The sequence below is a fragment of the Anser brachyrhynchus genome (assembly GCF_964034855.1).
Source record: "Anser brachyrhynchus genome assembly, chromosome: 13".
Classification (NCBI taxonomy): Eukaryota; Metazoa; Chordata; class Aves; order Anseriformes; family Anatidae; genus Anser; species Anser brachyrhynchus.
In genome coordinates, this window is record NC_137708.1 from 1,512,210 (window position 1) to 1,535,949 (window position 23,740).

General features: G+C 61.6%; 1 protein-coding gene across 1 annotated transcript in view; it reads right to left on the reverse strand.

The window, feature by feature from the left end:
* Nucleotides 1–376: 376 nt before the first annotated feature.
* The window catches only part of EFNB1 (ephrin B1), a 55,807-nt gene continuing 32,443 nt past the window's right edge, over nt 377–23,740 (reverse strand). The window contains exons 2-5 of the mRNA XM_080553488.1: nt 21,282–21,559; nt 4,859–4,951; nt 2,360–2,488; nt 377–1,534 (exon numbers count right to left, since the gene is read on the reverse strand). Of these exons, the coding sequence (XP_080409614.1) occupies nt 1,146–1,534; nt 2,360–2,488; nt 4,859–4,951; nt 21,282–21,559 (889 nt within the window). The 3' untranslated portion in view covers nt 377–1,145. The remainder of the gene's footprint in view (nt 1,535–2,359; nt 2,489–4,858; nt 4,952–21,281; nt 21,560–23,740) is intronic.

Below are 23,740 nucleotides of genomic sequence, written 5' to 3' on the forward strand. Positions count from 1 at the left end.
GGCGGCCAACTGCAGCACCGCCCCAGCACCAGCCGCGGGACGGGACCGGTGACACGGGTGACACGGGACGTGCAGCCAGCCCTGCCCTCCCTCCTCCCCAGGCCGCCCCACGCTTCACTTCCAGCAGTCCCGGCCCGACGGGAAGCAGCAGCAGAGGCTCCCCCTGCTCCTCGCTGCCGCGGAGCCCCGGGCGGGAGGACGCCCTGGGGAGGTCCGGGATCGCCGCCGAGGCTGCAGCCTCCGCAGGGCAGGAGGAGCGCTCGGACTCTCGCGCGCTGAATGCTTGAGACATCATATATATATTTTTTTTCTTTCTTTCTTTTTATAAAGAGACTAAAACAAGAGTCAACAGCTACGAACACAAAAGTTTAAAACGGCAGCGGCGGGCGACGGCGGGTCTGCCCCGCGGCCGGCGGGACGGCGTGCTGGAAGGAGGCGGCGGCGTGTGCCCGGAGGCGGCGGGCGGCGGGCCGGAGTCCCGCCCGGGATTCACAAAAATAAAAATGTTACAAAAAAAAATTAAAATAATTATAATAATAATAATAGTAGTAGTAGTAAATCGGGTTTGCCAGCTTCCTCCCTGCACAGTTCTCTGCATCTTGGCACCTAGGCGAAGCATCCTCCTCCTCCCCCCAAGGCCGCTCGCTCCTCGTCGGCCCCAGCTCCTCTCCGCGGCCCCGGCGTCCGTCCGGGCTCCCGGGACCCTCTGAGCCCGAAGCGGCGGCCGCTGCAGCACCAGGTGCACGGGCACTTAACACAAGGACGTGGAGGTGACGAGGGGAAATCCCAAAAACATAAAAGGGGAGGCAGAGTCTGCGGGGGCGCCGGCGGTGTCCGAGCGGGCGCGGAAAGGCAGGGTGCCCGCCACAGCGGGCGCTTGGCTCGCGCCCCGGCCGGCCGCAGTCTGGAGCAGGAGAGGAGGACGCTGGCGGCTCACCCTCGAAGTCCTGGGATTACAAAAGCTGAGAACTACAAAACTAAATACAAAGGGGGAGAGACGGCGCGCGAGCGAGCGGCGCGCTGCCGGGCGCCAGCCCCCTGCGCTCCCCACGCCGTGCCGCGGGGCCGGGGTCGCTGCCTCCCCCGGAGCCGGACCCGGCGGCCGCTCGGCGCTCCCCTGCATGGCGGCGTGCCCAGGCTGCTCCTCACACCTTGTAGTAAATGTTGGCTGGGCTCTGCGGGGGCATCTCCTGGACGATGTAGACGGGGTGCCCGTAGTCCCCGCTCACCTTCTCGTAGTGCGGGCAGTAGTTGTTCTCTGTAGTCCGTAAGGGGATGATGATGTCGCTGGGCTCCGAGCCCGCGTTCCCGCTGCATTTGGGGCTGGCCAAGGTGCTGAGTGACAAGGCTGCGGCCCGCTGCTGCGTGTGCTTCCGGTGCCGCTTGCGGATCTTGATCAGGAGGACGACGAGGAAGATGATGATGAGGATGAAGATGACGCAGCCGGCGCCGATCGCCGCAAAAACGGCGACCTTGGAGCTCAAGAACCCGTCGCTGGGACCTTGGGTTTCCTGGCCATTTTGGTTGACGGAACCTGCAAGGCAAGGGGAGACGGGCGTCAGCGTGCACGGGTGGCCTTCCCCACCTTCCTACCCTGCTTAGCCCCTCGCGTGCCTTCACCCCTGCCTCCATGGCCAGGCACAACGTGACGGAGCCCTGGGGACCCACGTCGGAGGTGCCAGCCCGTCCCCTCCCGGCTGGATGGACCGAAATCTGGGCTGCGACCAGCACGCGCCCCGGGAGCCTCTGCTCTCCGCAGCTGACCTGAACGGCGTAATGAAAGTGGGGCCTGGTACCCGGAGCCCTGCAATATCCGATGACTGACCCCCACCTCCTCCTGACCCCGGCCCGGGCAGCTCCGGGCCCCCGAGGGGAGGCCACTTGGCCGGCTGCACCGCGGGAGAAGAAAAGAGTAACTTTTCCTGACTTCATCTGATTTCACTTTTCTCTCAGCAGGGTCAGGAACTCAGGAAACCACCTTCAAAGGGCTTTCACACTGGCTCAGCTCAAAAACCCAAAGACCTCAACTCCTCCAAGCCCTCTCAGACGCACACGGAGGAACAGATGGGCAGCAGAGGGAGGAGGAGGAGCGGCGTGCTGAACCAGCACTTCTCCGCAACGCTGCTGCCAGCACAGCCCGGCGCTGGGAGAAGGAGCCCAGGAGCCCGAGCTGCTCTGCTCAGCAGCCTCGCGGCCGGCTCCCTGCCCCGGCACAGCCCAGCAGCCCCTTGCCCATAACACCCAGACTGGGCGAGGAGATGCTGGGGGACAGGGGTGCAGCTGGCACAGGGGCGCAGCGCCCAGCACCGCCCGGCTCCGCGGCTCCCAGCCCCTCTCCGGGACGCCGTGGCCACGCTACCTGGCTTGCCGGGCTCCTCCACCGCGGGGACCTTGTGGCGCGGGCTCTGCGTGACGATTTTCACCGTGTTGTCGGACTCCTTGCTGGGCCGACTTGTCGTCAGCTGCTCGGGGATGACCGCGTTCGGATCTGGGTGGGCAGAGAGGCGACGGATGAGAAACCTCGACTCAACCTCGACAAAGGCAGCTCCCACCCTTCTAAATATCCCCTTTCCCCATCCCTACTGGCCACCCTGCATCTAAAAAGACTCTCAGCCTGCTGTCCACCCCGGTGCCCCAGGAGGAGCAGATGTAGCACACCGATGGAAAAACTGTCCTCCCCTGTTTAGGCCAGTCTGTCCCCGGTGTAGCACCAGCCCAGACAATTATGCTGTTTCCAAAAGCTGCCAAGAGGAGCAAAGCCCTGTGGAGCCACACGCGGGGGGACGGCGGAGAGGAGGCAGGTGCAGAAGGCAGCACGAGCGCCCTGCGGCGCAGTGCCAGGAGCCGGGGGGTTCAGGCAAATAGCAGCCACCAGGCACCCCGTGGGGCAATGCCAGCGACGCGTGGTGCACGGAGCAGAAAGCACGGGGCCTGTCTGCACAGAGCTGGGAAGGCAGCGGGGGGACGGAGGAAGGGGCACAGGGCCAGCAGTGGCAGACCTGAGCAGGACACAAGCCTCTGTCTGCAGAAGAAGATGCCAGCCCATGGCCAACGACAAGCCTTAGATGATGACCGAGTTGCGTAGCTCCATAAATAACAAAGCTCCGTGAAAACCCACAGTGCTGGTAGCAAGGGATGGACCCAATCACACCACAACAGAAGCCTCCATCCTCAAACCTCCGACCTCCCTGGCAAACCCTGCTTTCAAAGCTCTGATTTGCTTTGCAAGCCACGGGACGCAGCCCTGCTCCTGCTCCCAGGTGCTCTGCGCCCTCCGCCACAACCCAAAAAATCACGGTGGCTTTTTGGGAAGCAAGAGGGATCCTGCCCTCCGCCGTGGCTTAAATGTGTGAGAACTGGGGCGAGCCCAATGGTAAGAGCTAGGAAAAAAGATGCAGCAGCATCACCCCAGGCTGGGCTGCCCTGGCTGCCTCCTCCCTCCTGGAAGAGACAGGAGGACAGAGGGAAGCGGCGTCCCCACCCTAATCCCGCACCCCGACGCCTTTTCGTGTTTTCTGAACTCCTGCGCGTGGGCTGGAGCGAGTTTCTTGCAGGGGCAGCAGGAGGAACACGAAGGGAAGGGAGGCTGCCAAGGCTGCAGCGCTGCTTCTTTTGTTTATTATAAATACTGGCCCCAGAGTGAAAACAAAATAATGAGAAGCAGGCACCAGGAGCTCCGCAGCCGAGAGGGGGCCGAAACAAGCCCAGGGCATGGCTGGGGCCAGGAGGCACTCGACAGCCCAGGAAGGGAGGTTTTGGGGGGCGATCTCCAGCAGCGGAGCCCACCCCACCGAGCAGAGGGGCAGGGGCACGGGCTCGCAGGCAGTGTCTGGCACAGAGACCTCGGTGCTGGATGCTGCGCACGAGCCCGTGCCTTGCGTGGACCAGGGAGCTGCTCCTGCCTCAGCGCACTTGCAGCACGCGTGGGTCTTGTGCTCTGCTAGCTTCCAGCCCGGGCAAAAAACACCAGGCACCGCGGAACTGGCAATTACGCTGTCTTAATCATAACGCACTAAACATGTACCAGTGTTGGCCAAAGAAACAAGAAAGGAAGGAAGAAAGGAAGGAAGAACCTAACAATGAAACCCTGCTGAACCTACTCAGGAAGCCATCCTGGCTCCCAACAGCCATTGGCCTGGCCTCAGTTTCCCCAGGATCCCGAAACAACCACGTGCCAGGACACGGGCATACATGGCTCAGATTCCCCACCGAAAAGAGGGGCTGCCGTAACACAGAGCATCGCGGCAGCGAAGCAGCTTGAGGGTGACCTGCAGCCCTGCCCTGCCTCGCACGCTGCTTTTCCTCCTCGCTCCCCTGCAGCAAGGTCAGGCTGATGGGAACGTGTTGGTGGGCAATCAGAGCAAGGAGGCGCTCGGCCTGCATCAGCATCCGGAGTCTCGCCCGGTCGTTCAGCTGCAATGACCGAGCACTGCTCAATACCTAGCTGGCACTAAGCGTTTTTTGGGTGGAGGAGTCTGGGGAGACTAGAAATGGTGTGTAAAAGGCAGGTCTGAGATGGTGCTCGGGCAGAGAAGGATTTGGGAGGGTTTCTCTGCTCCTCTGGTAGGCATGGAGGAACAATGGGGCACGCCGGGAATGGTGTCCCGCAGCTGGCTGCGAGCTGGGGGCTTTGGGTACTTATTGTTGAGGGGAAAAAAAATCAAATAGATCAAATAGATGTTACCAAGAAATGAAACCAGCTCCTCACTCCTCATTGCCCTGGGATAACACGGAGCCAAAAGGAAGCCCTCCTCCCTCCCGGCGTTTCGGTGCCCGGGCACAGGACGCTCCCCCTGCCCCATTCCCATGCCCACAGCACACCCCCCCTGCCCCACGTTCACACCCGCAGCGCACTCACCCTGCCCCACTTTCATGACGATCTTCATGGAGCGCGTCTGGCAGACCCCCCCCTCTCGGTTCTCCAGGCCATCCAGCGTCCCGTTAGAGGTGGCTGTAAGGGAAGGAGACGGGCGGTTAAGAGCTCTGTAGGAAACGCAAGAGCACCGTCAAGGCTTTTTTTAGCTCTCCCATCTGTGGCTGGTCCCTTTGGGCCAGCTTAGAAAAATCCCAAGGAACAGAGGAAAAAAAAATTACGAGTGCTTCCTCGCGTTCCCCAGCCTGAAGACCCTCGCCCCAAACGGCACCAGCGATGCTGCATTCACACGGGGCAGGTTTGTTCCCCCACGCCAGGGGGAACAAAACTCGGAGAGTTTTTACCGATAAGGCTCCATTTTTTTGGACTGCAAAGCAGCTCCTATCGGGTACAGGCAGGAGAGCACGCAAGGGTTACTCCCCGCTCCGGCACGCGGAGCAGCGTGCTGCCAGCAGGCCCCAGCAGCACGGGCGCGCCTCTTCAGAAGATGTTTGCAGTGGTGAAGAAGTGATACCTCCAGCTTCCCCTCGCCGCCACATCCACACAAGTGAGCCATTCTCAGTGCCTGCGCGCTCCTCCCCCTTTAATTCCTGGATAATTTCCTTTGCTCCTCGGTGTATAATAGGAACACATGCATATGCACAGTTTAAATTATACATATATAATTACACACTGTGCCTCAGCAAAGAATGTAAACTCAGAGCCCCAATGGGCTCGAATGGCTTTAATTGCAGGGCAGAAGTCAGTTAAATTCACATTAACTTTTTTCTTTAGCCGGCACGGATTTTTTCAGGCTCTCTCTCCCGCGGGAGCGCAGCGCGCCGCCCCCCCCGATGCTGCCGCGCGGGCAGCCCCCCACCCACGCGCCCGGCCGCCTGATCCCACGCCGGGGCAGGGGGCACGAGTGGGCAGGGGACGAGAAAACACACGGCAAAACGAGGCATTACGGGATCAAAAAATGGCTTCTGGCCACAAAAGGGCCCCCCGGTGCCAGGTGGCAGTGAGCGCCCAGTAGGTGCTGCGCGGGGAGGAAGGGTGCTGGGCTGGGTGCCAATGGGTGCCAGTGGGTGCAGGGGGGCTCTGGCTCATGGCCCCTACCGAACTGAATTGATCCCCATCCAGCCCAGCATCGCCCACCAGAACCAGGCGCGAGGATTTATTCACGCAGGGGAGCCACAAAACCCGGGGGGAGCACGGCGACGGCGCGAGGGGGCCAAGGGGGGATGCGCAACGCAGGACCACGAAGCCGCCTGGAGAATTCAACCGAGACAAGGCAGCGAAGCCAGGCAGGATCCGGCCACCACCTTCCCCAAGACTCGGTGCCAAAACTCAGCCCCGGAGTTTCGGGTTACCGCAGAGCTCCGGCCTCGGCCGGCAGCACAAGCGCTGTGCCGGGGAGGGGGGCGACGACTGACGGTCGGCTGGGACAAATCCATCAGACAGCCCTCGCTGGCTGTCAGCTCGCAGGTTAGGGGAGGAGGCCAGCTACGAAGCGAGGTCTTTCCTTTCCTTCTGGGCTCCCCTTCCAGCATCGGGGACCTCGGGGCGCTCGGTCGGTGCCGCGGCGAGGAATGGGAAATTTTTGCTTGGCGGCAAGGCGCAGGCTCGCGGAGCCAAAGCAGGTCTGGAAGGCTGCGCAGGGAGGGCTGGCGCTGCCCCTCCACGGGGCTGGATTCACCAAGAGCAGGGCATGGGCTCAGGAGCACCACGTCGCTCCCCGGCATCGCCCCTGCCTTGCCTGCGGGCGGCGGCGAGCCTGGAGCAGGGCAGGGTGGGGGCTCCAAGCACGTCGGCTCCGTCCCTGCGATCCAGCCTCTCGCATGAGCCCCCGGCAAATGTTTTCCTAATCAGAGAGCTGCTCGGGCGGCTGCGGAGTTATCGCCTCTCCAGCGACAGCAGCTTCGTTTGCCAGCAGCTCACCGGAGAAAGTCATATATCCACACGCTTGGGATTCGCCGGCCTCGGCTTTGACAGGAGCGCTGTCGGCATAAATCCCAGTGCAAATGCAGGGGGAAACGGGAGAAACTTCCCCTCGGTGCCTGCACAGGCTCTTCCCAACTCGAGCCGGAGGTAGGGCCCGAGCTCAAACACGCCGTAAAATCATCTTAGGGAGCTAATTCCTCCAGCACAAACGGCAGCTCTGTTCTCCCAGACCAGAAGCGCCTTTTGGGGGATAAAGTAAGTCAAAATAAGCAGTTTCATGAACAGCCTCCAGCCCAGCACCATGCCACACGGAATGGGGACACGGGCAGCACACACACATCTGGGGGCTGCTCCATCTCTGACAGACTTCACCCATTCCTGTTGCGGCTCGGAAAGCTGTAGCATCTCTCTGGGACGAACCCATTTATGCTTGCTTTCACCCCAAACTGCAGCCCACCTGCACGTCTCGCTGCCTGGAGCATCGCAGCACCCCGCTCCACGTGGCAGCAGCTTCTCCGCAGCCAGGAGCCAGCCCAGCAGGGCCAGGGAAAACATCAGTCAGCAACAACCAGCTCCAGCAGACCTTACCGAGGCGTATTTACAAGGTAATACCCAAATAATGCCAAAACGATCTACAGAGAAAGTAGGGCTTCGGTGCACGGGACCGCCGGAGATGTTGCAAAGGTGGAGCACGTGGCGGTACCGGGAGACATCTCCTCCAAAATAACTGCCGAGACGTCGCATTCAGATACGACAAAAATACGAAGTGTTCGAACAATATAAAAGAATGCCAGCTGGAGAATCACATGGCCGGACTAAAGAGGACACAGCTGAGCGTCCTTTCTCCCAAGCAGCACACAAGACTTCGTTGAAGAAGCCTCTCCTCATTCTGATCATAATAATTACGAGGAGAAAAAGTAGCTCTGAAAGGGGAGCCACATAAAAAAAAAAAAATGAAGAAGCTACTTGAGGGAACATAAAAGGGACAGCTAAAAGGGTAAAATGCTTGCAAAAACCATGGCGATCGTCTCCAGTACAGCCTCTTGAAACAGGCTTGAAACAAGGACGTGAAGGGCCCAGCTCTCTCCAGGCCCGAAATAGGCCACGACCGAAGCAAAGCGAGCTACTCCTCGTGCTGCAGAAAGCCGGGGCCACATCCAGACGACAAGGAGAGCGCAGCTTCCGACGGGCTTTATGCAAACACCCGGCAGAGCCTCAGATGGCCCCGCAGGCGGGTGTGGGAAGGGGCGGTGGGAGCTGGTGCCTGCTGCGGGCAGCAGGGTCCCGCGGGGAGCCGCGCACAAAGCTGTTCCCGTTGAAAACGTCCTTTTGCCCAAAATTGCAGCTGGAACGAAGAGGAAAGGGCATCTCGGGGGCGCGTAACCAGCTCACGATGGACACCTGAGCTGCGCACTTTGTTTCTTGTTTTCATGGTGGAAGAAGATCTAGCAGCAGCACCTGCCCACAACCTGGGAAGCGCATTGCAAGCAGTGAAACGAAAGCTCATGAGCGATCCCGAAGTACCTGTGATAATAACTGCTAGGCCAAGCGGAGAGCTGCGGCGGCACTGGGTAGCACCGAGCGGCCGATTTTAAATGGCAGATGAAATCCAGCGTCACCGAACACAAGGTGACACACGGGAGAGGAAGGCTAAACAATCGTAGGCACAGATGAGAAAACTATCGCTCGGGCACGATGCAGGAGACAGCAAGGATCGTTTTCCAAACGACACCTCGGTGAGGTGACGCGTGGCACCGGGCAGGTGCAGCCCCCTGGGCTCCGTCCATCGGCGGGGACTCGGGGCGGGTGGCCGACGGGGGCACACAGCAACGGCGGGTGCAGGGCCCCGTGCCCGCATCCCCTTCGATTTCAGAGGGACTAGCACCGTCTCGTAGGAGCAGGAGAACAAAAGCAGCCTCTGGACAAACGACTTCGACACGGGCTTAACGCAGCGCAGCTCCCAGCCCGGAGAGCTATTAGATGCCTTCGCCTTAATGAAGCATTAAGCCCCAGGCTGCCGAGTGATGAGGATTTAACATTGATACTATTAACCATGTAATTGCTTGTCAATTCAGAGGAGATGCTCAGGCCGCGCGGAAGCAGAGGCAGGACCTGAGCTTGCTGGCACCGCTCACCCCAACCCTCGTGCAGGAGCCCCCCAGACGGCCACGCGGCAGCCCAGCCCCGGTGCCAACCAGCTGGCACGGCCCCTCTGCGGGGAATGGGGGCGAGCCATGCTTGTTCTCGTGCTCATGCTCATGTTCATGCTCTGCTCTGCTCTGCTCCAAGGCAGCAAGCAGTACCGGCAGCTTTCTGTCGGCGCCCGCCCGCCCGCCCGCAGCTGCGCACCCGATTCATCACACCCTGCCTTCCCACCGCCACGACTTAGAGCTGCACCATCGTTTTTCTTCCTCCACTAAAAATATTTCAAACAAGAACTTGGTTTTGGCAGATTGGAAACTCTGGAAGTAATACCTGGCAGCAGATAAAGGCAAGGGTCTCTTAAACGGTCAGCCTTGGACAGAGCGAGACGTTTGGTTTCTCTTCTGGATTCCCTCTAGCAGGACTCCGTTACGATTTGGGCCCCAAAGCACAATTAATGTGCTGAGACTGTAGCGAATCCAAGTCTCTTTCCTTTTATTATTCTTAATTACTCTTCCATCTGTGTACAGCGGCCCTGCTCCAGGCTCAGCCAAGCGCCGCATGGATCCAGCATGGACGCTGGCCCTGCAACCCCTCCCTCGCCCCCGAAGTGTCAAAGACTCAAGTTTCCCTATTTTATCTCACAGCCCGCTGCAGGGCCCGTGCTCGCAGAGGATTTCCCTTCCTTTTCTCGTGCCGGCGCTCTGCCGCCAGCTCCCACCTCCGGAAGGCTGCGGGAGCCCCGGGCGCAGGAGCACCGTGCCCTGCGGTGACAAGTGGCCTCGCAGCCCATGGTGACGGCACTTCGGGCACAGAGAAGGGGCGGTGGGGAGGCACAGGCCAGCAGCACTCTGTGCATTGCATCTTCAGCCCTGCTAAGGGGCAGCTGGCACAGAGCAGCCTCGACACACGGCTCAGATCCAGCACAGCTCACCCAGGACACCCAAACCAGGCCGAAAGCCCTGTCCACTCGGGTCACCTGTGACCCCGAGCACGTTCCTCGTACACCTCCGATGTGCTCAGACACCACGCCAGCATCCTCCTGTGCAGATCTGCAAACAAACTCTAGGAGGATTTCAAACAAAAACCCAGCTCGTGCCATCCTCCCTGTCCTCCCAGTCTTTCAAGTTGTTTTCTGCACCCTCAAAGACCACAGTGCAGGTGTTGCATCGCTGCAGGTGGGTGCTGCGTCCGTGCAGGTGTCGCAGCAGCGCTCAGCCCCGTCACGGAGCACCCAGCTTCTTCCTCCCAGCGGGGCCAGCGCACCCCTCCCCGTGCCCCGGAGGACCCGCAGCGACACTTCCAGGCCCCCGGGCAGCAGCACCGTGTGCTCGGCTGCACGTGAACACTCTGCGAGCCCCTGGCTGGTCGCAGCCACCTCCCTGCTGAAGCACCGGCACGCAGCCACGCGGCACCAGCCCACGCTCCCGCTGCTGCTCTGATTATTTGTGTTTCCTTCCCGGGCCGTGCTGGAGGGCGGTGAGCCCGACACCCTCTCCCCGCACACGTCACCCCAGCACCCTTCCCATCGGCTCCGGCACACCGGCGCGTCGGCTGCCAGAGCCCCGAGCTGTCACGCTGCCAGCAGGGCCGGGAGCCGCCTCCGACCCGATCCCAGCAGCAGCTGCGCTGGGAAGGGGCCCCGCAGCCCCAGAAACGCCTGCACAAGCCAGGCCGGCCCCGTCCCCTCCCCAGGCTCCTGCAGGAGGTGCGGGGCTAGGATTTCACACACCCTCCCGGCAGCCGGCGAGCCGCTCCAGCCCTGCCTTCTGCTAGGGAGAGAAGGAGCAGAGCAGCCCGCGCTGCCCCGCACCGCCAAGCCCCCACGGTGCCAGGGTCTGCACCTCCTCGCTCCCGGCACCGCTGCTCCCCTGGGCACCCTCAGAGCACAGGGAGCCCCAGCACCATCCTAACCCCGAGCCTGTGTTTCACATGCAGCACTCCCCGTCCGCTCTCTGCCTCCTCCTCTTCGCTCCTCGGGGTCCCCCCAATGCAAACAGTTCAGAAACCTGCGGGTGTTGGCTGGAAAACGCCATCCCAGGAGCGCAGAAGCTGGGAATTTAACAGCCAGGAATCGCGACTCCTTCTCAGTTCCCAGCAGCTGGTTTCACGTTCCCTCTGCCCGGGGACTCTGTCACCCACAGCTCCTTCGTGGCCTGGGCACGGAGCTGAGGGCGAAACCCTCAGGGCAGGCTCGCGAGCGAGGAAGGAGCCTCCCAGCGCCCCCACCTCCTGCGCACACCGCAGCCGTGGGCACCCCGCGTCCCCGCAGCTCCTGTTTGGAAGCGCTCGGCTTTTGCTGACGGCATCAACCTCGAGCAACAGCCAGGAGCCGCGAGCAAAGGCGGCTTTTATGGGTTCACCTGGCGTGGTGAGAGCGCCGAGACGAGGAGCACGCTGCAGACGCAGCGCCCGCCGGCACAGCCACGTCTGCTGGGGACCCCCACCCCGGCCAGCGCCGCGCTGCGGGGACGGAGCCGGTGCCGGCGATGGCCACGTGGCTCCAGCTGTCCGGGGAGCAGGGGCAAGCGGAGAGGCCGGGCAGGGCGCGAGGCGAAGCCAGTTGCTGGCTGGCACAAAGGCACCATTTATCGCAGCGGTGCTCGCGGGGGATTTGGGCGGGCAGGAGCACCACGTCCTCCCGGTGAGCACGGGCCGGCAGGGAGGGAGCTGCTGACGCCCACCAGCAGCACGCGCCCAGCCCTGGACGTACCTGGTTAAATAAATACCTGTTATATAAATAAATGCATGAACATACATTTAAAAATGAAACGCATAAACAAATAAACAAGCTTATCTATAAATAAATAACCTTTGAATCAACAAAGCCCTGTATAGCGCCGGGGAGGGAAATGCAAGCCCGGACCTCCTCCTGCCCGCCGCAGCGTGGGGCCGAGCCCTCGCAGCGCCACGGCCAGCCTCCGCGCGGCCTCACGCACGGCGTGAGGAAATGACCTGACGGTGCCGATCCCAGCCCGGCTCGGCTGCAGTCAGCATTTCGTGGTTTCGCACTGAATTTCACGGCTGGCGGGAGCGCCGCTCGGATTCACCCCTTCCTTCAGCAGGGCCAGGGCACGCGGCCCCCGTGGGGCTGAGGGCACCGGGGGGCTCGCGGCAGCCTCGCCGCTGGGTGCCCCGAGCCCACCACACGCTCTCCCTGCTTCTCGTACAGCGGGGACAGGCAGCCAGAGCCCCTGTCCAAAACGGAGCCTACGCTGGAGGCCGGCAGGAACCTGGGACTTTCCAGGCTGCCTTTTCTGCTGCCGCCAACTGCCAGCAAACGCCTGGTGAAAATCAGAAGGCTGGAAGACGCTTTGAACAATTCTGATCAAAACGGTTGCGCGGGGTCTGGCTGGGTAGAGTTTACTTCCTGCCGGCCGGGGTCAAACCACCACAAGGATCAATAAAGGGGCACAAACGGGAGGGGAAAACCGAGGGTAAAACCGAGGGTAAAACCGAGGGACCGGCGTCAGCCTGCAAACCGGGCACGTGGTGCCGCAGCCGCGCCGGGCCCCCACCTCCACCCCCCACTCGTTCCACGTCTGTATGCAAACCACAAGGCGGGCGGTGTGCTCGATGTGGCAGAGGTAATTGTACAACAAAATATTAGTTTTTTTTTAATGTTCTGGCTCGCACATTTACCTCCTCAACCGTAACGCTGCCTAGCGCTCTGCCTGCCCCCTGGGAGCGGCAGCTCCGGTGCTTTCGGACCCCGCGGCCGGGCTGCGACCCGCTGTGCCCTGGGGTCTCGGGGGGGGAGGAGAGCAGCAGGCCCCCCCCACACCTCCTGTGCCCTGCACTGGTCTGGGACTGCCCCGGGTGCTCTGGGGCAATGGGCAAGCAGCACTCCTATTGCACAAGGGAAGATGCTTTAACGCGGGGAATGACATCAAGAGCCTAATTTCCCATAAAAACAGCTTTTTGATGGAAAAAAATATAATCAGCCCTAATTAGCACTGCAATTAGGAGTCAGAGCCACATGGCAGGTAAGCTCATCAAGGCCAGAAAGCGCTTCTCGGCTGCAAGACCACTGCTTGCTTACTCAGCCGCACGCCCTCCAGCATCAAACTCCACCGAGACGTCCACGTGGGATCAGGTCACAAAATGGAGCCTTTCACTTAAGGTCCATCCGCCCCCTTCCAAAAAAAGACAGCAGCAGAAGGAGAGGAAGGTTATTTGCGACGTCTCCGTGGCAGCCCCAAGCAGCTAGCTACATGTCAGAAAGGAAAAAAAAAAAAGTGCCATGTAATTCTCCACCTGATGCTCTGCCAGAGTCATTTGTGGGCCCCGCTGGGACCCGGGGAGGAGGAAAGCACTTATTGAGTTTTAACAGGGTGTAAATCTCCTCGGTTAGGTAGCAAAACATCTGTGACTCTGCCGGGGCAATCTGCCGTCGCGGGGACGGGGAGCGGCTGGCGGGGGAGAGCGCGGGTCCCTGGCGAGCAGGAAGGTGGCACGGAAGGACAGAAGGACGGAGGGACGGAGGGATGGAGGGATGGAGGGACAGAGGGACGGGGACGTGCAGAGCAGCGCTCCCCTCCCGGCTGCAGCTGCAGCAGCGGGGATAGCCAGGGCTGCGTCATCGCTACCCGGATGCCGAACTGGAGGCGGTTCAGAGAAAAAAAATCAAAGTTATCAGGGACCGGAGCGGCTGATTTATGTGCAAATGTCCTGGAAGTGGAATCCGCCTGGCTTGGCGGAGCCACAAGCGAGGGAGAGCGCTCGGAGACGTGGAAGGCGTAAGGCGGCCGGGGGGAGAGGAGCTCAGGGTGCGCTGCGGGACAGCCGGGAGGAAACCCGCCTGCAATCACGGGCACACTTTGCATAAGCATCAGGAACCTGCTGGCAGCGGGGACGTTTACACGGGTGCGCAGAGGCAAACAACCCCACGGCGGGGATGGGACGCGGCCCCGCCGCCCTCCTGCAGGTCTCAGTGCTGCCGCAGGGCGCTGCCGCAAGGACCTGGCGTCCCCGAGCCACAGCACCCGGGCGTCCCCAGGAGATACCGAGTCCCCCCGGCTACCCAGCGGAGGACGTGCCCGCTCGCTGGTCCTGCAGCCGCAGAGCTATGGGAAGGATGGAGAAGGGCCCCCTGAGCCCCCCAGGGCAGGGCCAGCCCCGTGGCAGCGGGGAGCAGGCACCCGCTGCCGTCCCCCCGCAGCCCCGCGCCGGCTGCGATTACCTGTGCCAACACCCGCGCCGCGCCGCGGGATCAAAGAGCGGCGGCGTTACACAGCAGCAGCAGCAAAATCATCACTCCTAGGGCAAAGAAACTTCAAATAGCGACTCAAAGTCCTCCTCCCCCGAAAGGCGAGCTTCCAGAGGTGCAGCACGCAACCTGGGGAGCCTCCACCGGCACAGGCAAGCCGGCCAAGAGGATTTCAAAACACAGATCATTAGAAATTAAAAAAAGATGGAAAAGAGCTACGTATCGCAACTCATTACTGGGGGAGCCAAGCTGGCTCGCAGGCTGCACGTCTCGCAGCCCGAGCATTGCAATGCTCCCCGCAGCCCCAGCGTGCTCTCACTCCACAGAATTGCAGCATCCAAATTCCAGCTGGATCTGCAGCTCCCCACCACTGCACAGCCAAGCGCCCACAGCTCCCATGCGAGCCCCCAGAGTCCCACCGCGCAGCAGAAGACACAAATCACGGTATTTCCGTGTGGGGACAGGCCAGGTCGCAGCTGAGGAGATGTTTGCAAGCCCATGAAAATGCAAAGAGGGAGAAAGCTCCGGCGGAGGCGAGCCCCGCTCCCACGCAGAGGTGAGCTCCTCCGACAGCCTCGTCCCGGCTCCCCGGGGACAAGAAAGCACTGCAGGTGCACAGGCAACAAAGAGAAAAGCAGCGAGAGGGTCTCGAGGCAGGAGCAGTTATTTTAAAAATACACCGAGCAAGTGGTTGCCGGCGCTTATCAGCTGCACACCCTTCCCAGACGTGCCTACACGCTGTGAGTTTTTTTCAAGCCGTCTTCAAGCTGAAGGCTTCTTCAGCCTTTCAAGTGTCTTAGCAAAAATTTACTCAAATCGCAGTCATGTTTTAATCTTTTCCAGCGCTGCAGAGGAAGCCCTCAGCGCCACACACCGCTGAAGAGCCGGGTCCCCCCTGACATCGTCCGCCAGAGAGAAGCACCGCTGAATTTCTACACCACGGAGCATCCCCCAGCTGCTGGACGAAGACCGCAGGGCTCAGCCCAAAGCCCGGTGTCACAGCCCTGCCACCCGCGAGACCTCCCGGGGCCCCCGTGCCCCGAGCAGAGCCGGCTGCGGCTCCCGTGGCCACGCAGGAGGTCGGGCAGGGGCCGGGCTGGCAGCGCGCACCGGGCACGGCCCCGCGGGGCCCCCGGGCAGCAGCAGATCAAAGTGCTGGGTATTTACCTCCCGGCCGGGCGCAGGGACACTGGCCCTTTCTGATAGGGCTTTTCATCCCTATTAGCGCCATGAAAGGCTGAGCCATGAGATCAGCTGCCAGGGGCTGCGCGGGGACAACGCTGAGCCGAAAAGGTCAGGAGGGAGGAGGAGAAGAGAAAAGAGGCAGAGGCTTAAGGGACAGGGCTCAACAAAATCGCATTTACTGTGGTCACGGTCTTCAGACAAGCCTCCGAGACAAGTAACCGCGTGTTGTCTAAGGGCCATTATTTGGGTTTGACATGTCCAGCGCAGGGACTTTGAAGTTCCGAGGCGGGCACCGCTAGAGCCCATTTGTCCCCAGCACCAGCCCGAGGGCTCCCACACCGCCCAGCACCTCCCGTGGGACGCCCCACGGCCGGGGCACCTCCTCCCCACCAAAACCACCTCCGCCACCCCTTCGCCCCCAGCCCCATCGGCCAGAGAAGTCCACCCCGGTGGTGTCCCGGAGCTCGGCGCTGCTCGTGCGCCCCCGCCACCACGGCGCAAGGACGCAGAGGCTGCGCACCCGCAGCGCGCCAGCCCATTTGGGTGAAGAATGAGGAAGCTGGTTAACTGGGTTTTATATCAGCAGAAGTTCACAGCTCCCATCACGGCATCAAACAGCACTTTTGCTTTCAACTCATCTTCACCAAACAAGTCGTGGGACGGGAGCTGAGGAGTACATGAAAGTGGCCACATTCAAATGCAGTCAGCAAAGAAACCTGGCGGAGAGCTTGGCCGGCGGGCACCCGGCACGGCCCCCACCACACACAGCACCCACCACACACGGCACCCACCACACACGGCACCCACCACACACGGCACCCACCACACGGCCGATGGGGAGGGAGGGAGGAGGGCGCAGTGTCCATGGGGACAGCGGGGGTGAGGGAGGAAACAATCGGGCTGCAGAAAGGCCGAGGCTCCTGGAGCGGCTCCGCGGACACCCTCGCGCACGCTGCGACTCCCAGCTGGCTCGCAGGCCTCCTAAACCCAGGGCAGCTATTTCAGGAGTCAGGGTGCAGCCAGAAAAACGAGTATGGCAACGTGTCTCAAGGACAAAAAAAAAAAGAAAAAAAAGAAAAAGAAAAAAAATTTTAAAAAAAGAAATTAAAAAAAAGAGGAAATGAAAAAAAAAAGAAAATGAAAGGAAAAAAGAAAACAGAGAAAAAGAGGAAAAAAGAGAGAAAAAGCAGAAAAAAGGAAAGAAAAGAGGAGTCTGGCACTTGGCAGTACACAGGTGACCCCCTTCTCCGCATTAAAATTCCAACTAGAATAGAAATAGAAAAATGCTGAGGAAGAAAGGGCCGGGGATGAAACCCGCGTCGCAGAGGCAGCGATGGCCTACAACAATAGTTCTTGCCAGGTTGGGCCTAATTGCATCTAAAAACAGAAATGCAAGACAAGGGGTTTAAAGGAACAGTCGGTGTAATATATCTGGGCTCTCTGAATCCCGCTGCCAAAAACTGTTAGATTGGATTACGAACATTATTACATCAAAAATGGATTGAAGGGCTTAAAGACTAACAATCAACAGGAAACGCGTGAGATTTATGGGGCAAGCGTCCGCTGCGGCCTCGCCTCTGCTTTAGCATTTTCTGCAAATGAACTGGAGGAGAAGGACAGCTAGTTATGAGTAGCCTTCCCCTCTCCCGGGGGGGGGACAGGTTGGGCACCACGAGCGTGCCCGGGGTCCCCACGGGGTACCCCAGAGATGCCACCTGGAACCCAGGCGGTGCTGCAGGGACAGGGCGCTGCCCGCCCCGCGTGCCGGCGGGGACCGAGCGGGACTGGAGGGACTCAGCTCTTCTGGAGCACTGGGTCCCCACCAAACCACAACCACGGCAACGGCAGAGAACAAATTGGGCAGGCGTGCCCGAGGGTACGGCCAGCGCCGGGCTGAAGGCGCTCGGCATCCGAGGCATCCCCCTGCCAGGCACCGGCGGCAGCTGGGGCACTGCTGGGCTGCGGCCAGGGCTCCTGCCCCGGAGCTGCCAGGACAGCTGGATCCACGTATCTCTATCTAGGCACCTCATTACCAGAGATAGCAAAACTGGAGCGGGTTCAAAGAATAGCAGCAAAGGCAATTAAGAGCTGGAGAGAATTACGGAGGGGGGTGAGGAGAGCTAAACCTGTACGGCTGGCTCGGGGACGGGGAAGCCGGCGCTGCCCACAAGCATCCCGAGAGCGCAGCCACCAGGGAGGGGGAGGAAGGTGATCCGCGTGGGACAAGGACGCGGCGGAAGCAGAGCAAACCACAGGAAACTGGGAAAAGCTAAGGCTGAGGAGCAACGTGGTTATGGACAGGCTCCGAGACCCCGCAGCAGGTGACCTGCGGGCGAGGAGCAGGACCCACAGCGACACGGCGGAGCCCCCCGAGAGTCCTCCTCTACCCTCCCAGCAGCCTGCCCACGGGCTTGGCTTCGTGCCTCGCAGAGGAAGCCCCAAATGGACTCTGCTAGGGGGCAAAAAGCAAAGGCTCGTTCACCTTCCCCTACAGCAATGCGGGAACCCCACAGGAGAGAACCCTCTCCCCTTCCCCATCCCTCCCAGCACCGACCAGACACCCCCGGCAGCGAGGGAGCCTGCGGGGGACCAAAGGCACGCGAAACCGAGGATTGCCTGAACCCCCATCGGCCACGGAGCGAACGGAGGAGCAAAGCGCCCCGCTCCCGAACCGCCAGCCCTCCTCCTCCCCACGCCCCGCCGCAGCCCCAGCAGCCGGCAGCAGCCCCACCGAGCCTTTGTCTGCGGCACGGACGTGCAGCCAGGAGCTCCCGCATCTTTTTCTTTATGAAAAGGCTTAGGAAGAGGAATCACCTTCCCCTGTCCAGCCGCAGGAGAAAAGATGCTTTTAATGAAAGCCTCCAGCTGGCATTGAGGGGCTCGGCGCGAGGGTTCGGAGGATGGGGAGAGGTTACGTTTGCTTTCAAAAGCCTTTTTCATCGCTAAAGCAGCCTAAGCCGAGGGCTGAGTGTCCCTCGGTGATAAAAGTGGCCCTAAACGAGGCTTGGCATATCCAACGTGATGGCGGGGGAGCGGGGGGGGCGGCCCTGAATGAGGAGGGACAGGGCCGTGCGGTGGCCGCGGACTCTCGCAGCGGGGCTGGGGACGGCACCGACCCGCGGCCGCCCGCTCCCGGCTGCCGCAGCGCCGCTTCCCCCGGCTTAGGGCCGCCGGCGAAAGAAAAGGAAGAAAAGAAAAAACCTTTTGTGTGTCCAGGCGAGCTTGGGGAGAGGGGAATAACAAAAAAAAAAAAAAAAAAAAAAAGACAACACGTGGGTGGTCTGCTCGGGAGACTTTTGACTTTGTTTTTTTGGCTATTTTCTTTCTTGGCAGAAAGGGTTCCTGGGGCTGCCGGGCAGAGGCTACGGGCAGATCACAGGAGCATCCCCGGCCCACCCAGGGGCCAAAGTTCAGCGCACAGCGGCCGCCCGGTCCCAGCGCCGCCGAGGCTCGCTTCAAAGCGCGGAGCAGTCAAGAGAAATTAAAGTCAGAAACGGTCCGAGACGGGGGCAGAGCAGCGGTGGGCAGGGGGCACCGCCGGGGGCAGCGGGGCCGCGGGGAGCCCGCGGGGGGACGGGGACGGCACCTGGGCACCGGGACGCGGAGGTGGTGCTGGGTTTTGTGGCGGCCTCCAGGGAGATTCCCCAGGCTTGGAGTGAGAACTGGATTTTGTTATGGATACAGAGAAAATTTGTCCACATGGGACAGGACTCGGGTTTCTGGTAGCGGAATCAAGAGTGCAGTTCCAGCTTTCTCCCTCTGCAAGGGGAGAGGAAAAGCAGGGTGGGAGGTGCGCTTGCAAAGCAAGGGGGGGGGGAAATAAATAAAAGCGCATTCACAAGGCAGAAACTAGTTAGATGAAAGGAATGCGAGGAGTTTAAGAGGCTCGGCCAGGCCCCCGACGGGACGCACGGTGGGCACGGTGTGAGCCCCGGAGCCGGCGTGATGGTGACCCAGGTGCGCGGGCAGCGGTGCCGGGGAGCTGCCGCCCGCGGCTGGCCCAGCTCAAAGCCACCGGCCCTTGGGAGCCGCGCTCGCCCGCCGCCGCGCTGCCGGCTGCTTGTGGAAACGGCACCGAGAGCCCCGGGCAGCTGAGGAAGCCGAGCAGCAGCTTTGGTAGGACGCGCAACGCTGCTCCGCCACCTGGGGAAGGCAGAGCCCGGCAAAGCCTCTGCCCACCCGGCCTTGCCCTCCGCCGGCACCGGGCCTTTTCCTATGGGGCAGCAAAGAGGAAACCCGTGCTCTTCTCCTCCCCGGGGCTTCCTTAGGCTCCTGAGTTCGTTCTGGAGCACGTGTTTGTCCCGGAGGGCTGCTGACCCTGCGTGCAGAGCAGCCGCTGCCCGAGCGCTTCAAGATGTTTGCCCTAAATACAAAAGGCAGATCTGTGGCGGTGCCTTGAGCCCCTCTCCCTCCTCTTCTCCTCTGCCTACCGAAGGGAAAGCTCGCAGCTGAATTAAGCCCTGCTTCAGCTGGCGAGCTGCAGGAAGGGCTGACCTTTCCGAGCCCACAGCCACCGGGCTGCAGCGAGCGAGACGGGACCGCGGGGACCTGCGAGAGGCAGCGGGAGCCGGGCAGGAGGCGAGCGGGCAGCACAGGGGGAGCCCCAGGGGAATGGGGCACAGGGCGGCTGTTGGCAGCCCCGCCTCTACCCCAAAAGCAGCAAAGACGGGGACCCCCTGCTACACGGTGCTGGGAGCAGATGACCAGAAGGGACATTTTGTTTGGAAGCTGCTGCAGCCCCTTTTCCACCATCCCATGCTCAAGCCAAGCATTAGAGCTGAGCAACGTGTGCGCTACGGATCCAAGGGCGGGCTGAAATCTGACCTGCAGGAGCCCATTTGGCTGCTTTCTCAGGACCAGGCACGCTCAAATTGTGCTGCAGTGAAAAGAAAGCCATCTCCAACAGCAGACGGGGCTCACAAGGGAGCACCCAGGCTGGCAGCCTCGCGCTGCCCCACAGCCAAGCACCTCCTGCCCCTCAGCCCCGAGCTAGAGGCTACCTGTAGGATCCTCACCACCCCCTCCAACGGCAAAGATCTCAGGCTAAAAATACCGTGTTTACTGACCCCAGTGCACCGGCCCCCACGTCTCGGCGCTGCCCTCCCACGCGGCCGGCTGACCCCTGCACCGGGCCACTTGCTGGCGAGCCCGCGGCGTGTGACAGCAAGCAAGTAGGGGACGGCAGAGCCACACTGAGCCCTTTCCCCGCTGCTCACACATGCCGAGCAGAAACAGCGCGACACGGGGCAAAGCTGGCAGGGAGCTGGCAGGCATCGCCCAGCCCCAGCACCAACCCCACGGCCACGAGGGAGGATGGAGACGTCCCGGCCGGCACCCACGGACGCACCCTGTGTGCACCATCTGCACACATGAACCATGGGCTCAGAGGAAATTCAGCCTCCTTCCTCCTACAAAGCCGAGTCGTACAGAGAAACAACAGCACCCGGCCCGCGTGCTGACAGCCATTTCGACCACAACAAGCTCTGGGAGCATCTCTCCAGGCTGCTTCCCACGGCGGTCAGCGAGGACGGCCGAGCTGGAAGCATTTGCCACTATCGCTCCCAATCCCTGGTTTTATACCGGGAGCGTCCCAGCCCCAGGGCAGCCCTACGAGAACGGCCCCACAGCACCTCCAGCCCCGCAGCACCAAGCTCCAGCTGTAAAACCGCTCCAGACACAAACCCACTGGGCTGTGGGCAGGTCTCACCCCTGCAGGAGGGACCACTCCTGCTCCCAGCTCTGCGCAGCGGCCAGATAAGGGCCGGGACCCCTCGGCCTGCAGCGCATTCCTCCCCTTCTCCCATCCAGCGGGAAATATTTTCCGTGCGTGTCAGCTCTGAGCAGGAGCCAAGTCCCAAAGCAGCGCCTGGCGACACTGTCCAGGCCCCCGCAGCCCCCAGCCTGCGGCGCGGGGTCCGGCCGGCGGCGAGGAAGAGCGTGGCGACTCACATGTGATGAAGTAATCCTGCTGCCGCTTGAACTCCAGGCCCATGTAGTTGGGGCTGAACTCCTGGAACTTGATCGTGAAGCGGATCTCCTGCTCGGGCCGGTTGCACGTCACCAGCACGTTGGGGTCCATGACGGTGCTGCAGGCATCGGCCTGGTCCTTCTTCACCAGGTATAGCTTGTAGTACTCGTAAGGCTTGGACGGCTCCGCCTTGGGGCAGATAATGTCCAGTTTGTCCCCGATCTCCGGGTAGATGACCAGTCCCTTCCCAGTCATGAACCTGCAAGGAGAGGAGAGGGCGAGACGTTAGCGACGCTCGTGCCCAGGCGTTCCACCCCGCGCACAGCCCTGCTCCCCCACAATTTATTTCAGCCAGAAACTCAGCTGTTCTCCCTCCACAAAACGCCTTTTTATTTGTCACCAACACCAACTTCTCCTCTTCCTTCACCGTCACTGCACAAAGAACCAGCACATCAGCCACCAGAACCAGGGGCTCGCCCGGTCCAGCCCCGCTCCAGTACGGCACCACCACGCACCAGTGAGCGGCGTGGCCGGAGAGGGGAACCGAGCCGCCCCCCCCGCTGCCCTTCCTAGCGCAGCCGGCTGCAGGCACCGCGGCTCTGCCCATGCGGCCGTGCCCCAGGGCCAGGCAGCGAGCTTCCTGCGGGACAGCAGGTAATTAGGGACAGCAGGTAATTAGGCACGGGAGCAGTCGTCAGGACGGGGCGCGGGGAGGGATCCCTTCCACGCCCCGGTTACGGAGGAATTCCTGTCCTTACATGGCAGGGAAGGAAGCATCTCGCAGGACAACTTCTACCCACCCGGCGGTTGCCACAGCTCAACGGCGTGCCCAGGAGCGTGGGAGGACCGGGTGGAGAGGAGCAAGGAGGGAGGAAAGCTATTTGGGGCTGGAAGGCAGGGCATTGTGAAGGGAAGGGAGGGAAGGTAATGTGCTGATAATTAACATTCAGATTTCATTATTGCAGAGCAATACTCTTTTTTTTTTTTTCACCGTGAAGTAGAGGATTAGGGCGACTCGGAGGGAAGCAGCAGAGCATCCACTTTGATGTAGGCAACATAACGCGTTCCTGATGGAAGATAACGTGGGAATGGATGTTCCTGCAAAGCTATCTCCGCTGCAACTCCCTCGCACAGTTTGGGCACGGTGAAAAGCAGAGCACGTGCTCCAACGGGCTGCACGTCCACGGCTCCCCCTGCCTTCCTGCTGGCGCTGCCAGCCCCTGCCTATCCCCCTCCCGTGGCAGCGGGGCCGGAGCCTTGGGGCTGCCTCCTCCCAGCGTCAGCGGCGCAGGCTGAGACTGCAGGCACCGGGGAACAGGATCAAGCATACAGGACCAACCTGCTCCGTGGCTCCTGTGCAAGTCGGAGCAAGAAGCCAGGGAGCTGAAACCGGAGCCCGAGCAGCCCAGGCTCCAGGCCTCTCGCCGCGCGAGCTCCGGCACATTTCCACGCCGGCCGGGCTCGGAGAAGGCAGGCGGAGCCCGAGCCCACACACACCCCGGTGCCCTCGGCGAGGGCTCCCAGCCCGGGTTTCAGCTGTAGGGCAGCCAGGAGAGGCACCCATCACTGGCACCTCTCCACAGGCGCAGGCCCAGCAGGTAGCATCGCCTTCCGTCCCCGCTGCCCCCAGCCCCAGGGGGCTGCATTACGGGGTGCCGCCTGCCCCATCCCTCCTGCCCCTCAGGGGAGCTCCGGCTCGGACCGAGGAGCTGAGGTTCTCCACCAGCGGCAGGAGAGCTGCCACGGCACCAGACACGGGGACAACCGGGACCACCCCAACCCCGGCACCGCGGCGGCTCCGCCGGCCATGTAAGCTTGCAGGAAGCAATTACGACTCCTGGAAGCAGGCTCTGCTGCAGCAGCCCCAAAACAGAGCAGGGACCTCAAGGCCCCGCTGCCGCCGGGAAGGTCGAGCGCAGGCAGCGCCGCTCCAGCCCCGGCTGCCGGCAGGTGAGCTACCAAGTAGGTCAGCTGGCCCCCGGCCAGCAGCGCGCTTCCAAAGCGTTACACGCGATAAAGGCTTCCCCCACCCACTGCCTGCGCCCTGATGCAATCCCCGGAGACGTTCAGTCAAAGATGCAAAGAAGCCCCTGCCCCTCCCTCCCCTTGCTCACCATCCCCACCCTCTGCGAGGCCACAGACATGCAACACAAGTAAACACTTGCATGCTCACTCACAGGTTCCCACCCTGAGAGGCAGCTGGATCCCACATTCATTTCTCCGCAGTTGGGCTGAGTCAGACGTTTTCTGGCAAAGGGCTCCCAAGTGACTCAAATTCCCTCCTTCAGCCTCTGCCAGCTCCCTCCTGCCCCAAAGATGCCAAACAGGAAGCCACAAACGAGTCAAGCAGATGTCTCGCAACTCCCGAGCGAGAGCGGGGAGCTCCCATCCGCCTCCCGTCTCCACACCAGGAGGGCCGATCACACCCCCTGGGCCAGCG